At 35.0% G+C, this 17018-nt stretch overlaps 1 protein-coding gene across 1 annotated transcript; it reads left to right on the top strand.

Annotated features, from left to right (window-relative positions):
• The first annotated feature begins 14995 nt into the window (after positions 1–14995).
• Positions 14996–15364, top strand: LOC140860137 (uncharacterized). Its single transcript, XM_073262967.1, has one exon. It carries the CDS (start codon positions 14996–14998, stop codon positions 15362–15364), a length of 369 nt encoding a protein of 122 aa, XP_073119068.1.
• Positions 15365–17018: the final 1654 nt, after the last annotated feature.

The following is a 17018-nucleotide window of genomic DNA, read 5'->3' on the forward strand; positions in this document are numbered from 1 at the left end:
CACCATTTAGGTTATATATTATGTTTTGAGCATGAAATTATTGTTTTGGCATCATATTATTGATTTTGATGAAGATTTTTGGACATACACGTAATCTGTACATATTTTTCTTCTTCTTCCACGGTGAAACTCACGGCCTCATGGTTCTTCATGACTTTCTCACGATTTTTCCTTTGTTTCCTGATGTGATTCGTTCAAGGCTTGCTGGCTCATGCTTATGGGGTGTGTTAGGGTCCTTTTTGTTGGATTATATGGTCGCATAATAGTGAGAAACCAGGAGGCATAAGATTTATTCTTCTCGTTGCTCTCAAGTTGGCAATTTTTGGGATTTTCGAAACGTGGTTTTCTAGGGCTGTGTAGGGATCGGTTCAAAGCGAGGCATGGCTCGTTGGAATCGTCCAGACGTAGCCTATGTCTGAGCGGTGGATCTTCAGTCGCTAGGCGGCCGGAAGCAAGCCATAAAGGCTTGCTGCTGCATGGCCGAAGGGAAAGATTGAGGGGGGAATCAGGTTCTAAGTTTTTACGGGCTGGGTTGGTCATCACGGGTCCGGGTCGGGTCGGTTATGTCATGGGTTGAGTTAGATGGGTTCGGGTCCGGGTTATGTTAGTTGGGCTCGAGTATTTTATTTTTAAATTAATTAATAGTTTAAATGAGATTATGGGCCTATTTTGGGTTAATTAATTTTTTGAACTTCATGGGTTTAGTAAATTGGGCCTAATTAATTTACTAAGTAAGTCCAATAAATTTTTTATGGGCCTAGGGCTCATGGAATTTATTGGGCCAGTTTTGAGTTATTGGGCCCATTGGGCCAGACTAGGAAATAAATGGGCTTAGACTTAGTTATTGGGCTTAAATAATTTATTTGGGCTTAAATGTAATTTAATGATCTTAAGTTGAGTTATTGAGTCACTCTAGAAGTTTATGGACCTAAGTCTAAGGAGTCAGCAGCCTGAACCAATCCATGAAAAAAATATGCATGGTCCGTAAATATATATTTAATTATTGCATGAATTTATGTATGAAAAAGTATAATTTTTATATTTATTTATTAAATATATATTTACGGGCAATATTTTATGAAAATAAGATCATGAAAATTTTTATGTATGTGCATGATGCTATATGTATATGTGTGATGCTGGGCAATGAAAAATATTTTAAGGGAGTTAAAGTGGGTGTGTGACAACCTACGTGATTGGAGATGGGATGCCTAGGCTCGGAGACCTTTCCATATGACACGGGACTGTGGGTCGGGATACTAGGGCCCGATTGCCTTTCCATACGACTATGATTATGATTGCCTATGGATTCGGGGTCAGCCTGGTGAAGGGGCCAAGAGGTGGAGATCCCGCCGCCACGTACGCTGGTTTTAGATTGATCAATCGACATGACACGTCACACGGAATGGATACAACCTTCAGAGTTTTTAAATTATGATATGCCCTAAATATGATGAATGAAGAATATGTTATGTTAAGAGTATGTATGACATGCTTATGTGATGATCATGAATTATGAATTTTAAGGACATGCATGTATATATATTATTTATAATGTATTTTGCATGTATAATATGTTGCATGAATTTTTAGCATGTTTTTATTATGAGATAGAACGTGTTGAGTCTTTAGGCTCACTAGACTTAAATGCTGTAGATAAGCATGTGGAATATGATTTAGAGAATGTAGCCCCGACTGGCGGTGAAGATGTATGAGTTCCCGGCAGCCGGCTAGCCCGTGACCTTTGCTAGTAGTTTCAGTGATTTTTGAATAATGATACATTTATTTCGCACATGTTTTACTATTTCTTTTCTTTATGAATTTTACGAGAAAATTTTATGAAGAGATTAAGTTACAGTATTTTTATGCATGGATTTTAATATTTGCATGAGATTTTTAGTTATGCTTGAGTAATTTAATTAATTTCATGCAAATATAGTTATTATATAGTATATTTTATGAAAAACTATTTTAAGCATAAATATTTTAAAATTATTATGTATTATAGTTTATGAAGAAGTATTTTAAGTAGTTTATGAAGAATTATTTTAAGCATAAATACATATATGTATCATCAATATTTTAAAGTAAAGTATTTTTTTAAAAAAAATTAGTAGTAGTAGGTTCGAGTCGTTTCAGTTTGTATCAGAGCCATGTTTTTGGAGGGTACTAGCCTGCTACGTAGAACTCAGAAGTTGTACTACCAGTCTATAAGTTTTAATGTTTTAATTATGTTTATGTTATGGGGCTTAGGATTTACGCTTTAATGTTTTAAGTTATGTTTTATGTAGGGGGCACATGAATTATGTTATGAGAATTTTATGCTATGAAAATTTGAAGTATGGAAGTTTTAAAATAAAATGTTTAGTTATGCATTGCGGTTACATACGGGATTTATGAAAATTACAGTATATCTTCGAATCGTGATGTACGACAGGATGACCACAAGGAATTTCGAAATTTGGGATTTAAGTTTAACATTTGAAATTTTGAAGTAACTTATTGATTTAAGTTAGAATGATTTCATGGGTGAGATTATTAAATATATTGTGGGATTAGCACTTAGAGTTGTTTTATAAATTTAATATCTAACTCGTGGGATTTTTTTTTACATACTAAGTGGCATTAACAATTTTGATGAGAAGTTAGGGCATTATGAGATATTAATTGTACTGTTACTATTGTAAGTTATTTTCTTATAATGAATGTTAGCCAAATTTAAGTAAGTGACTATCTTGTTTAGAGATTGATAGACGTAAGTTTTTCCAGTTAATTAATGATTCTTAACTCATGCAAGGACTGTGGATAAGTTTAAAGTATCATTGCAAGCTGTGTGACCATCGAATTGGGAATGTTGCGTGCTAGAAATAGAGTAAAGAGTTTAGAATACAGTTATAGCTCTAATTGATAGCTTCAAACCTATCTATCTAAGATTTATGTTTCTATTTTCTGTAGCACATAAGGAGGTCATAGTATTGGCATTGATTATGGGCGTGTTTGAAAAATCAAGTTTTAAATATTGTTTAAAACATTTCCTTAATATTTTGATTTTTGTTTTCTTTAAACCGCCTGTCGCCGATAAATTTTGGTTTTGCTACTTGATCTTATTTCGGTGGTTGTTGGTTATAACTTGTTATTGTGTTTTGCGTTGTTAGGACTTGTTTTCTAGTATGAAAAGTTAAGAATTAAGTGTGGTGAATTGAGACGTAAGTTAAAATGTTGGAAAAACATTGATTTGAGTAGAGAATAGTCTAGAAGTCGAGTTAAGCAAGCCATTAGATTAAGCAAGCCATGGTACCATTTTTTTTGATTCTTTCACTTGTTGTCATGTTGCTTTTGGATTGGGTTTTGTTTTGAGTCAGTATTATAGCCAGGACTTGATCTTAGTTTTTAATATGCATGCTAATGTGATAGGTAAGACTTGAGAAGTGATTTCTTGCAATAAAAAATATAGGAAATTGTCAATCGGTTCTGCTAGGCTGCTATCACTAAGAAAATTATTGTTGTTCAAATCATGGGTTGTTGTGGTTTTTCCAGTGGCTGTAAAAAAATTTAATTTTTTGCTTCTTTAAGTTGCTATTACATTGTTGATGGATGCAGATAGCCTAGTTACAGTAACTTGTCGTAAGTTGAGGTATCATTTGTTTAAGTTGCTGTCTTTTTGGAGTTTAAGATCTGATATTTGATTATTGGGTATTTTTCAGAGTTTAGGACTCGCAAAGGAGTTGTGGTAGAGGGTCGGACATATGAAATTTTGGAAGAGAGTTTAAATGATTTTAGAAACTTGAATAAGTCTAGTGAGTCGAAAGTGGAATTATGTGGGAACAATGGTTTACGCATATAGGTTATGATTTTTAGGATTTAGTTTTGACGAGAAACATAGTTGATATGCGAAGTTATTTTTGAGTTTGCATGGAAAGGTTTTGCTAAGTTCATTTTTTTTTTATTTGAGTTGATATTTTACGTTCCATGTTTATATGACAAATTTGGGAACAAACGTCCAGCTCGCGAATATTGGAGGATATATAAGTGGAGTGTATAAGCATATGTAACTGGTAGCACTTAGTCGTGTCATGCCCAAATTAACCAAACTCAGATTAACTAAATAAACATGTAGTAGCGAGAGTAGGGATCGTTCCCACGAGAAAAGTGAAATTTATTTGTGTTCTTAAAAATACTGAAGATAAATAAAAGGGGATTTGGAATTTAGTTAACATGCAAGATTAAATTAAACTAGACAACACATGCACCAGCGGATGTATTTAGCCTAGTCAATTGTTGTTCCTACGATTTAACAAATTCAACAGCAGAAAATATTAATCATAGTTGCTTCACAAATTAGATGATTCAAACAATTACGGATTTGAATTCTAATTTAGCGGTAGATTGTACGAAAGAATTATCAGGTGATCAATCTAATAATCAAACACACAAGCATGAAATAAATCAGAACAACTCTTGATACTCAAATAAATCAAACAATGGAAAATAGAATCTCACGAATAAATAAAATCAAGGGTTCGTCTTCCTCAACCAAGTACTAAAACCTAAAAGAATAAAATCTAAGAACAAAAAAGATAAAACTTAGCCTAGGCGTGTTCTTCCGTCTTCAGCCGTCTCCTCTCTGCTTCTTACGATGATGATCCCCTCTTTTGCGTCTCAAGATTCTATTTAAATGGCCTTAAAAGCCCACGAAATAATGCCCGAAAAATAAGAGTTTTAAAATCCCGAAATTTTATTTTTTTTCCTGCGCCCGATATCTCGCTCGATCGGTAAAGATTGACCGATCGAGCGAGCATACTTTTCATCCACTTCTGTTTTCATTCTTCATACGGCCGATCGATCGGTAAAGTTTGACGGATCGAGCGAGCTCACTTTTTTCCAGCGCTCAACGGTTTTGAAAATTTCATATCTCAAGATCTAGCCGTTGGATTGAGCTGAAATTTGGACAGCAGCTTCAAAACATCTTGAATTCATTTTGAACGGTGGAGATCGAATTTGGATCTCTATAAAATTAATAATGATTTTTTTTTTATCATCGCTGCTCCGTAATTCATTCTCGCGCAATAGCTTTTCCATCTTTTCCTCTCAAATTCATCTACCTTTTGCTCATTCTCTTTCTACTCCTAAATCCAACCAAAAACAATAATTAGGAACTATAAAATGAATTAAAGCAATAAAAATTCTCCTAATCATAGCAATTTAACCCAAATAACCATAATAAATCATCGCCACATCAAATTCCCACATACTTAAACCTTGCTCGTCCTCGAGCAACACAAAAATATAAGCAAAGATGAATCATGAAAATCACAGCCTCAAAGAAGTTCCCACATACAAAACAAAATTACGAATACTCTCAATTTTCCACAGTACACCATCATTCAAGCATGAACGTGCGTGTGTGCCATGTTATTCCAGCTACATGCAACTTCAAACTTAACCTAGTTTCTCATGTCCAATCAAGAGTAAAATCTTCTCACCAAAAACAATTTTAACAACTTCTTTATCATAGGCTATCAATCATCATCCTACTTACTATGAGCTCACAAAATTTTTTTTTCTCTCTCTCAAAAATCGTTTACATCCTCTCAATGAATGGCTAAGTCCTCTCTCCCATACTTAAAATCTTACATTGTCCCCAATGTAAGTAAAAACGCAAAAATAAATAAAAACAATAAAGAAACAAATAAAATAAAAGAAATGAAAGAGAATACCCCCCTTGGGTTGCCTCTCAAGCAGCGCTTGATTTTCAGTCTTCAGCTTGGCCCTCAGAAGAACTCCTAAAAGAGCGGCTGACACCCAAAATAAGTGTCATATGACACCACAAATGGGTCTTTGTTCCATGTGCCCTCAAGCTTGGCTAGATATAAACAGTTTAAGCTCGTCACCTCAACAACACTCCATAGCGGCTGGTAAACATGTTAAGAGAACGTCTCGGTGGGCTTTCGAAAGCCAACATCTTTTGAAACTGGTACTGATGGAAAGGAATGATTTTGGGGATGTGTGTATGATAATACTATCGATGAGATCAAATCAATAGACTCTTGAATTCCGTCATCCTCAAACTCGAGTGGCAAAATATTTCCATCATACCCTATTTCTTCCAGAACATCTTCCGACTGCGGTTCAATAAGAAGAGAAGACTCAAACGCCTCTAAATCTTCAGCATGATTTGATTCTCACTCCCAATCCTAGTTCTCTGAGTCATCATCATCGAACCAAATCGGGTTGGTCACTGCTTGAGTATCTTGCTTCACTTCCTGTTCTCGGTGTTCATGGAGGACTGATCTCTTGATATTCTCTATGTGCTCCACAAGGTGACATCTAGAATTTTTTAGATCTTCTACAGTTTCCTCAGTTGATTCCACAAGCTTGCTCATAATATCCTCTAGCGGATGTAAGACCAATTTAGAACAACTTCCCTCCTCCTTTTGAAGCTCGAATGGTTGGTCTGTAAAATCCGGGTGTGTAAGATCTCAATACCGGTAGTAGTCAAATTCTGCCATATCATCCAACAGATGCATCAAACTATCATTATCTTGGCAAAATAATGAACTACCGGTTGAGAAAGCTCTTTACCCATCTTCTTGTCAGTGCATCTTGACCATCAAGAAAAAATGTAAGGGGAGAACAGTTAGAAAAATCATGAAACCGGAAGATGGTCGCTAAATCCTTGAATCTCTCCCATGCTGCGTAGAAAGGCTCTCCGTGTTGCTGGATAAAACTTGTGAATACTTGTCGATTTGACATCTCAAAGTATTACACAACAAAAATTCTTGCAAAAACAGAAAAAACGGTGAAAGAAAAAAAAATAATAATAAAAACAAAAACACAAATAAATTAAACGCCTTCCCCGGAAACGGCGCCAAAATTTGGTAGCACTTAGTCGTGTCGCGCCCAAATTAACCCAACTCAGATTAACTAAATAAACATGTAGTAGCGAGAGTAGGGATCGTTCCCACGAGAAAAGTGAAATTTATTTGTGTTCTTAAAAATACTGGAGATAAATAAAAGGGGATTTGGAATTTAAATCAATTAACATGCAAGATTAAATTAAACTAGAGAAATCAATTAAAAACAATTCTTGGTATCGATCGACTACACCCTTGAAATCATTCACTCGATCATCGATTCTCTAAAAATAATTAATTCTCATTGAATATTCACCATTGAAAATCTAATTCCTATTCCACCTTAATCTTAGTTAATCAGACACCAGCGTTCTAGATTAACACTGACCAATAAATCAGCCCAAATACCAGCGATCTAGATTTAAATCTAAGGTAACATTCATATGAGTGAAACTGATGAATCTAGACAACACATGCACCAGCAGATGTATTTAGCCTAGTCAATTATTGTTCCTACGATTTAACAAATTCAACAGAAGAAAATATTAATCATAGTTGCTTCACAAATTAGATGATTCAAACAATTACGGATTTGAATTCTAATTTAGCGGTAGATTGTACGAAAGAATTATCAGGTGATCAATCTAATATTCAAACACACAAGAATGAAATAAATCAGAACAACTCTTGATACTCAAATAAATCAAACAATGGAAAATAGAATCTCACGAATAAATAAAATCAAGTGTTCGTCTTCCTCAACCAAGTACTAAAACCTAAAAGAATAAAATCTAAGAACAGAAAAGATAAAACTTAGCCTAGGCGTGTTCTTCCGTCTTCAGCCGTCTTCAGCCCTCTCCTCTCTGCTTCTTACGATGATGACCCCCTCTTTTGCGTCTCAAGATCCTATTTAAATGGCCTTGAAAGCCCACGAAATAAAGCCCGCAAAATAAGAGTTTTAAAATCCCGAAATTTTATTTTTTTTCCTACGCCCAATATCTCACTCGATCGTTAAAGATTGACCGATCGAGCGAGCATAGTTTTCATCCACTTCTATTTTCATTCTTCATACGGCCGATCGATCGGTAAAGTTTGACGGATCGAGCGAGCTCACTTTTTTCCAGCGCGCAACGGTTTTGAAAATTTCATATCTCAAGATTTAGCCGTCGGATTGAGCTGAAATTTGGAGAGCAACTTCAAACATCTTGAACTTCTTTTGGAATGGTGGATATCGAATTTGTATCTTTCTAAAATTAAAAATGATTTTTTTTTATCATTGCTGCTCCGTAATTCATTCTCTCGCAATAGTTTTTCCATCTTTTCCTCTCAAATCATCTACCTTTTGCTCATTCTCCTTCTTCTCCTAAATCCAACCAAAAACAATAATTAGGAACTATAAAATGAATTAAATCAATGCAAATTCTCCTAATCATATCAATTTAACCCAAATAACCATAATAAACATCACCACATCAGTAACCAGTCAAGTTTTGGTATAATACGATTGTTGTATTTTGAAAGGGTATAATGTGATTGTTGTATTTGGAAAGATGAGAAGTATAGTTAATAATTGGGTTTTATTTATAAGTTGAGGTAAGCATATAGTTGTACTTTCAGTATAGTACTAAAGATTATATAAGATGTCAAATTTGGGTTATAATCGGTAGTAAGTAAGTTGTAATAATTCTCTTTACTAGGTGTTATCAGCAAAGGTTTATAAATCTAGGTTTGATAGAGTTAAAGTAGACAATTGGGACAGATAAAATATGTTGTTTATCAGAGTGCGCAGGAGAAGTATGATTTTTGGAATACTGAAACTTAGGTACTAGGTATGTAAATGAGGATTTGTTAAATTGAATTTTTAGAGATTTCGTTATTAGAATTTGATCATTCGAATTTCGAGGACAAAATTCCATTTAAGGGGGAAAGAATTGTAATGCCCGAAAATTCGTTTACGTAAACCCGCATGCATAACTAGGAAAAAAGATTAATTTAAATTTTAGAAAATGGGTTAAATGACTTTATGTGAATTACGTGATTTAATTTGCATGATTTAAATATTATTTTTATCATTTAACCCGCATTTATGTTATTTACCGAATTTTTAGAAATAGTGTTTTTCGATCGCGTTAACGGGACCGTGGATGAACGAGGTAAAATTTTTTTATTCCAAATATTTTATGATAATTTTATGAGCCTTAAAATATTATTTTAAGTTATTATTTTTAGAAAATAATAGTTTTTATATATATAAATATATATGAAACCAATTTTCACTAAAATAAGCTATTTTAAAGGCTTTTGAGGGACTTTTAAAATTATATAAATATATATTACGAAAATTTAACAGAAATTTATAAATTTTTAAGAGTTATATTTTGTATAAATATGATATAATATCTCCCAAAATTTTAACTCAATATATTTTTAAAAACAAATAATTCTAGCCTATTATCTTCAATCTTTCTTCACGTAATATCTACCCTAGCCGCCATCTTCTTTTTCCTCACGTTCATCAGATTTCATACACTAGCACACACGATTTTTGAATATTTAATCCAAGGATTTGTAGCCGTTCATCCCGGTGTTCGTCGTACACGTCGTGATCTCATTTTTACTTCGAAAATCAACCAAGGCACATTTGAATTCTCTTCTTGGCCACCATTTAGGTTATATATTCTGTTTTGAGCATGAAATTATTGTTTTGGCATCAGATTATTTATTTTCATGAAGATTTTTGGACATACACGTAATCTGTACATATTTTTCCTCTTCTTCCACGTTGCCTCATGGTTCTTCATGACTTTCTCACGATTTTTCCTTTGTTTCCTGATGTGATTCGTTCAAGGCTTGCTGGCTCATGGTTATGGGGTGTGTTAAGGTCCTTTTCGTTGGATTATATGGTCGCATAATTGTGAGAAACCAGGAGGCCGAAGCTTTATTCTTCTCATTGCTCTCAAGTTGGCAGTTTTTGGGATTTCCGAAACGTGGTTCGCTAGGGCTGTTTAGGGATCGGTTCAAAGCGAGGCATGACTCATTGGAACCGCCCAGACGTAGCCTACGTCTGGGCGGTGGAGCTCCGTCCGGTAGGCGACCGGAGCCGGCCGAAAGCAAGCCATAAAGGCTTGCTGCTGCACGGCCTAAGGGAAAGATTGAGGGGGGAATCGGGTTCTAAGTTTTTACGGGCTGGGTTGGTCATCACGGGTCCGGGTCGGGTCGGTTTTGTCATGGGTTGAGTTAGATGGGTCCGGGTCTGGGTTATGTTAGTTGGGCTCGAGTATTTTATTTTTAAATTAATTAATAGTTTAAGTGAGATTATAGTCCTAGTTCATACTATTACTAAATTGTTTTTTATAATAAATAAATAAATTACTTCTTATAAAATATATTTAGAAATCCTGCATCTATAAATGAATAAATAAAACAATACCTAATATATATATATATATATATATATATATATATATATATATATATATATATATATAGTAAATAATTACTTTCTAAAATATTTATAAACATAAATAATTTTCCATAAAAATGTTCCAACTAAAATCCATAACAAGAATTTGCATGCAAATAAAATAAGTATAACCTATGCAATAAAATCATTATCAACCTCTCATAAAAATTCTCACCTAAAATCCATAAACCCATAATTAAATCATAAAACATGTGCGAAAAACATAATAATATTCAATTCAATGAAAACATGACTAGAGCGATGGTCACGGGCTAGCCGGCTGACGGAAGGCTCATATGTCTTCACCGCCAGTCGGGCCTACATTCATTAAATCATATTCTGGCTTACCTGCACCATTTAAGTCTAGTGAGCCTAGAGGCTCAACACGTTCTATCTCATAATAACAACATGAATAAAAATGATGGAACATATAATACATGCAAGATACATAATAAATAATATATATATCCATGCATGTCCTTATAATACATGTATCATGATCATCACATAACATATCATACATACTCATACATAATCATCATGCATCATAATAAGGGCATATCATCATCATTTAAAAATTTGAAGGTTATATCCAAGTTGTGTGACGTGTCATGTCGATTGATCAATCTAAAACCAGCGTACGTGGCGGCGGGATCTCCACCACTTGGCCCCTTCACCAGGCTGACCCCGAATCCATAGGAAAACATAATCATAATCGTATGGAAAGGCAATCGGGCCCCAGTATCCCGACCCACAGTCCCGTGTCATATGGAAAGGTCTCCGGGCCTAGACATCTCATCTCTAATCCCGTAGGTTGTCACACAAACTCCCTTAAAATATTTTTCATTGCCCCGCATCACATATACATATAGCATCATGCACATACATAAAATTTTTCATGATCTTATTTTCATATAATATTGCCCGTAAACATATATTTAATTATTTAATAATAAATGTAAAATAATACTTTTTCATACTTAAAATATTCATGCAATAATTAAATATATATTTACGGACCATGCATAATTTTCATGGATTGGTTCAGGTTGCCGACTCCTTAGATTTAAGCCCATTAACTTTTAGACTGACCCAATAACCCAACTTAAGCCCATTAAATTACATTTAAGCCCAAATAATATATTTGGCCCAAAACTAAGACCAAACTTATTTATCTCCTAGTCTGGCCCAATGAGCCCAATAACTCAGAACTGGCCCAATAAATTCTATGGGCCCTAAGCCCATAAAAATTATTGAACTTATTTATTTGATTATTTAAACCCAACTTATTAAACCAAAGAAGTCCAAAAAAAATTAATTAACCCAAAATAGGCCCATAATGTCACTTAAACAATTAATTAATTTAAAAATAAAAATTACCCGAGCCCGACTCATACAACCCGAACCCGGACCCAACCATCTCAACTCATGACATAAACGACCCGACCCGACCCGAAACCGTGATGACCAAACCCAGCCCGTTTCTACACCTAATACACAAACCCGTTTCTCCACCCCTCTCGTATCCTCTCGGCCGTGCAGCAGCAAGCTTTGTGGCCTGTTGCCGGCCAGCTCCGGCTACCCTCCGGCCGGAACTCCACCTCCCAAATGTAGCCACGTCTGGGCGGTTCCAACGAGCCATGCCTTTACTAAAACCGATCCCTACATAGCCCTAGCGAACCACTTTCGGAAATTCCAAAAACTGCTGACTTGTGAAGCAACCAAAAGTAAAAGGCTTCGGCTTTCATCCTCTTAGCTCCTAGAGACCGAACCAACATGAACTCTAGACGTCTAGGGACCCTGGTACAACCCCTAACCAGTAGCAGCAGCCATGACCGATCACATGAGAAGAAATAGAACAGAAAACGTGAGGCTCTAACATGGAAGAACATGGAACCGTAAGTATTATACGAAAGCATTCAAAATCAAAAAAAAAAATTCACGTTCAACATGCTACATCAAATATTTTATGAGTGCATCAGATTAATATGACTTAAACGGTGGCTAAGAAGAGAATTCAAACGTGCCTTAATGCATTTTTCGACGACAAACGAGAATATGGTGCGTACGGCGATCTCCGGGATGAACGACCTTCAAAACTTCGATTAAATCTACAAAGTGCTCGTGTGTGCTGTGAGTTTTCTGCTGAAAATGTGAGAATGAAGACGGAGATGGCGGCTAGGGTAAATTTAACGTGAAGAAGGAATGAAAATATAGGCTAAAATATTATTTGGTGATTATCACAATTATTTAGAATTTTGGGAAGATAATATATCATATTTAATAAAGAAAAATATATAACTTTTAAAAGTTAAATAAATTATGATAAAATTTTGTAATATATATTTATATTTATATAATTTTAAAAGCCCTTAAAAAGCCTTTTAAAACAACTCGATTTGCTCCCAGTCTGCAAATTTATGGTTAGGACAACGTCTTAATAAATCCTTATACCTTTCCCACGCCTCGTAGAGCTGTTCAGAATCCATCTGCCTGAAAGTGCTGATTTCGATCTTTAACTGGGTGGACTTGGCGGGTGGAAAATATTTCGCTAGAAACTTGACCGCCATTTCCTCCCAAGTAGTGATGCTTCCTAGCGGCAACGACTGCAACCAGCTCCGTGCCTGATCCCTGAGAGAAAAAAGAAACAAGCGTAAGCGTATAATATCCTCAGACACACCATTCATTTTTACCGTATCAGTTATCTCCAAGAAAGTGCGCAGGTGTAGGTGAGGATCAGCTGTGGCGCTTCCATTGAACTGGTTCTGCTGAACCATGTTGATCAAAGCCAGCTTCAGTTGAAAATTGTTGGCGTTAATAGTCCCTCGAGCGATTCCAGAATAGTGAGCCTGGATCGTCGGTCGGAAGTGATCTCTTATTGGCACCAGGGGAGCTTGATTAACATTCTCTTCAGCCATGTTCAGTTCTTCTTCTCTCCACTCTCTTCGCAAAGCACGTGCAGTTCGTTCGATCTTCGGATCAAAAAGTATAGAATTCGCGCTTTGAGATCTTCGCATAAACTGTAATGAAGAACAAAGAGAAATCAATCAGTAACTTAAAATAAAATAAAGAAAAACTCTAAATTAAAATCTAGAATAATTGGTAACAAGACTAAAATAAATTCAAAAATTTAATCCCCGGCAACGGCGCCAAAAACTTGTTGCAAAATTTGTTCCCGCAAGTGCACGATGTCAAGTTTAATATAAAGTGAGTAGAGTGTCGATCCCATGAGGAGTAAAATTGATAATTATTAAGTACTTGTAATTAGAATAGTCTAAACTTTATCTAGAAAATCAATATTTGAGATGTTTGCAAAAAAATTAAAATAAACAAAGAATTTCAGCTAGCGTGCACACATCTTCAACGAAATATCAATCAGAGGAAAAATTGTTTGGAGGTTTTGATTTCACCTGGTTTCAACAACAACAACTCCTAATTAAATTATTTTCATGAATTCCATTCAATTAATAGCCAAGAACACTTAAGTGTATTATTTCCCTCTCCCGAGTGCCAAATAATATGTATCAACTAAGATTCAATTTCAATATCCCTATTAAAAATCTAGTCTTAGTGATACATGTAAAACAATGTTTTTCCTAAGGCTCCATTAACGTTATATACTCTTCCGAGTTATATAAATAATTAACGGTGTGTTTTCTATTGGTTCAATTCAAAATCCCCTCTCCCGAGTGCCATATTCCAAATAAATATAACAAATCAATTATTGATCAAGTAATTGAAAAAAAATCAATACTAGAAAAACATTTAATCTATTAGAATTCAATCAAAAAATATCAAAAAGTTGTAAAAGCGTCTCAACCAGGCTACATCAACCTCTAGACTAAGAAATTTAGTTCATAATCAAAATATTGCAAAAATAAATCATGTTCATGAAACTAGACATCAAATCAATAATAATAAGTTTAAAAGAAAGAAAACAAATCCATAGTCTGTCTTCTGTGTCCGGTCGATCGATCTTCGTATTTGTTGATTGATGTTCTTCAAGTATTGCCCAAATTTTTCTTCTCCAAATCTCACATTTAAGCTCTCTTGATTTCTCTTGTGATGAGCGGCGGCTTCCCTTTTCAATTATGTGCAAAATAATCCCTTTTATATGTACTTCAAATCCAATAAATAAAAGCCCGCGAAAGTCCAAAGGTTTCCTTCCCAAAAAAACCAAAAAACTGACTTTCGCGATGGCGCGGACGCGCTTGAGAATAGGGGTGCCCGCGCATGTGATTCTTTCTCCTGGAGGATCAAAATTGCTCAACCGGCACGCCCGCGCATATGCCTCGGGTCTGAAATTCTGCATCGCGCGAAAGTTTTCAAAAAATTATATCTCACAATCTAACCGTCGGATTGAGCTGAAAATTTGTCACCAGCTTCAAAACATCCTAAATTATATTATGAACAGTGAAGACTGGATTTTAATTCCTGAATAATTCCCAGTAATTTTATGAATTTGGTACTCCATAATGCATCCTTCTGCTTCTTCTTGCTACTTTTGCGTCAATCCTTGCAACTCACAAAAACAACAACTAAAACAAATAATATCCACTCGATACATCACAAAAGTCATGTCAAATCATATATAAATTAAGTGCACAAATTTCATTTATCACCCATGAATATTATGAAAACCAACACTGTCACTGCCATTTCTGCTGGTGCTCCATAGATGATAGAAAAGCCTCGAGTTGAATGGACTTCTGAAGATAAGAAGAAAGCCAATCTTGATAATGTTGCCAGAGATATCTTATACAAAACTCTGGACAAAAACATGTTTAGCAAAATCAAAAGTTTCACTACGGCCAAGAAAATATGGGAAAAGCTCACACAACTATGTGAAGAAAATGATAAAACAAAAGAAAACAAACTTATGGTGGCCATTCAAAAGTTTGATAACATAAAGATGAAACCAAGAGACACAATGAATGAATTCGATGAAAGATTCAGAAGCATTATGATCGAGCTAAATGCACTTGGGAAAAGTTACAGCAACAGAGAAGTAGCTCTAAAAGTCATGAGAGCTCTACCTCAAGAATGAGATGTAAAAACTGTATCTATGAGAGAATCCAAGGATCTCAACAAGATCGAATTACATGATCTATTTGCAGATCTTAAAGCCTATGCATTTGAGCTGGGAGTTCGAACTAAAGAAGAAACATCCACATCACAAATAACCAAGGCTCTCACTGCAGCAGATGAAACTCCAACAATCAAGACTGCAGAACAACTCAGTAGTGATGCAATTTCACTATTTGTTAAAAAGTTTGAAAGATTCATGAGAAAGAATCACAAGAACTTCTAAAGTACAAACAGATCGAGCTTCAGATGAAAAGAACCAGTCAATGATAACCAAGCTTGCTACAACTATGGCAAGGAAGGACATTTCAAAGCTGACTGTACCAAACCAAAGAAGGATGAGAAAAGAACATCACACAAGAAAATCTCCAGAGAAGAAAGGAAAAGATTCATAAGAAAGAAAGAACAAAAGGCCTTGTTAGCAGATGAAATCAACAACAAGTGGGCCGAGTCAGACTCTAATTCATCTGACTCAGAAACGTCATCAAGTGAAAGTGAAGATGATGATGTCAAATGCCTAATGGTTGATGAATCAAACATTCCAGATGATGGAGAGGTCCTTGACTTTACTTCAGATGAATTTAGTAGAGAAGATCTTATTAATGAATTAAATGAGATGGTTAATGAATATATACACATTAGTAAAGTAACTTGGTCCCAATATCTAGAGATGAAGAATGGCATCGAATACTATCTCATAAGTTTGAGAAAGTCAGAACAAATGGAAAGAGTTAGATAGATAAGTCAGATCAAAGTAACTCAAATGAGTTCACTGGATCAGACAGTCTAAAGGCTCAGATAATTTTGTTAATGACTGAGAACAATGACATGAGAAGTAAAATTCAAGAGACCTTATCTGAAAATCAAAGATTAACAGATCTAGTAAACTCTTGGAATAAATCATCGATATCTTTATATAAACTTACTGGAATGCAGAAGCAAGCTGGAGATAAATCTTCCTTAGGCTACAACATAAATGAAGGTTTCATCTAACTCAACCACTCAATCTTGTCTGGAAAAGAACAACTTTAAATATATGAAGCTTGTAAGATCCAACACGATATATGAACCAGAGATCCCTATGACACATTCAATACCGCAACAGAGTAAACTCTTACATAGAGGACTGGGATATGTTGAGCCAGATAGATCTAAGTCAAGATGGACTAAACCCAGATCAAATTGGTCTGGATATACTCTTGAAAGATAAAAAAAACCTCGTCAACTCAACATACACCACATCTTAATAACTTTTCTAGAAAGTATTGAAGTTAAACATGAGTAATCTATCTGATCACTATACTTGACATACACAGCACAATACACAAAGAGAATCAGATAGAAATGTCACTCCCAAAGGAAAATACTATGGAAAGTCTGTAAAGATAATCCAAATATGGATTCCAAAGGGATTAATCCAACGTGGACCCAAGTAGGAATGGGGACCAAAGTTATTTTACTTTTTTTTTTGCAGGTAAAAAGAAGTGAACTGATCAAACAATCAGTCTGGTACTTGGACAATGGGTGCTCAAGGCATATGATTGGAGACATAAGGATGTTATCTGAATATATACAAGGACCAGGACCTAAGATCACTTTTGGAGACAACTCTAAAG

Source organism: Henckelia pumila, chromosome 1 (genome assembly GCF_033568475.1).
Source record: "Henckelia pumila isolate YLH828 chromosome 1, ASM3356847v2, whole genome shotgun sequence".
In the NCBI taxonomy this organism is placed as follows: Eukaryota; Viridiplantae; Streptophyta; class Magnoliopsida; order Lamiales; family Gesneriaceae; genus Henckelia; species Henckelia pumila.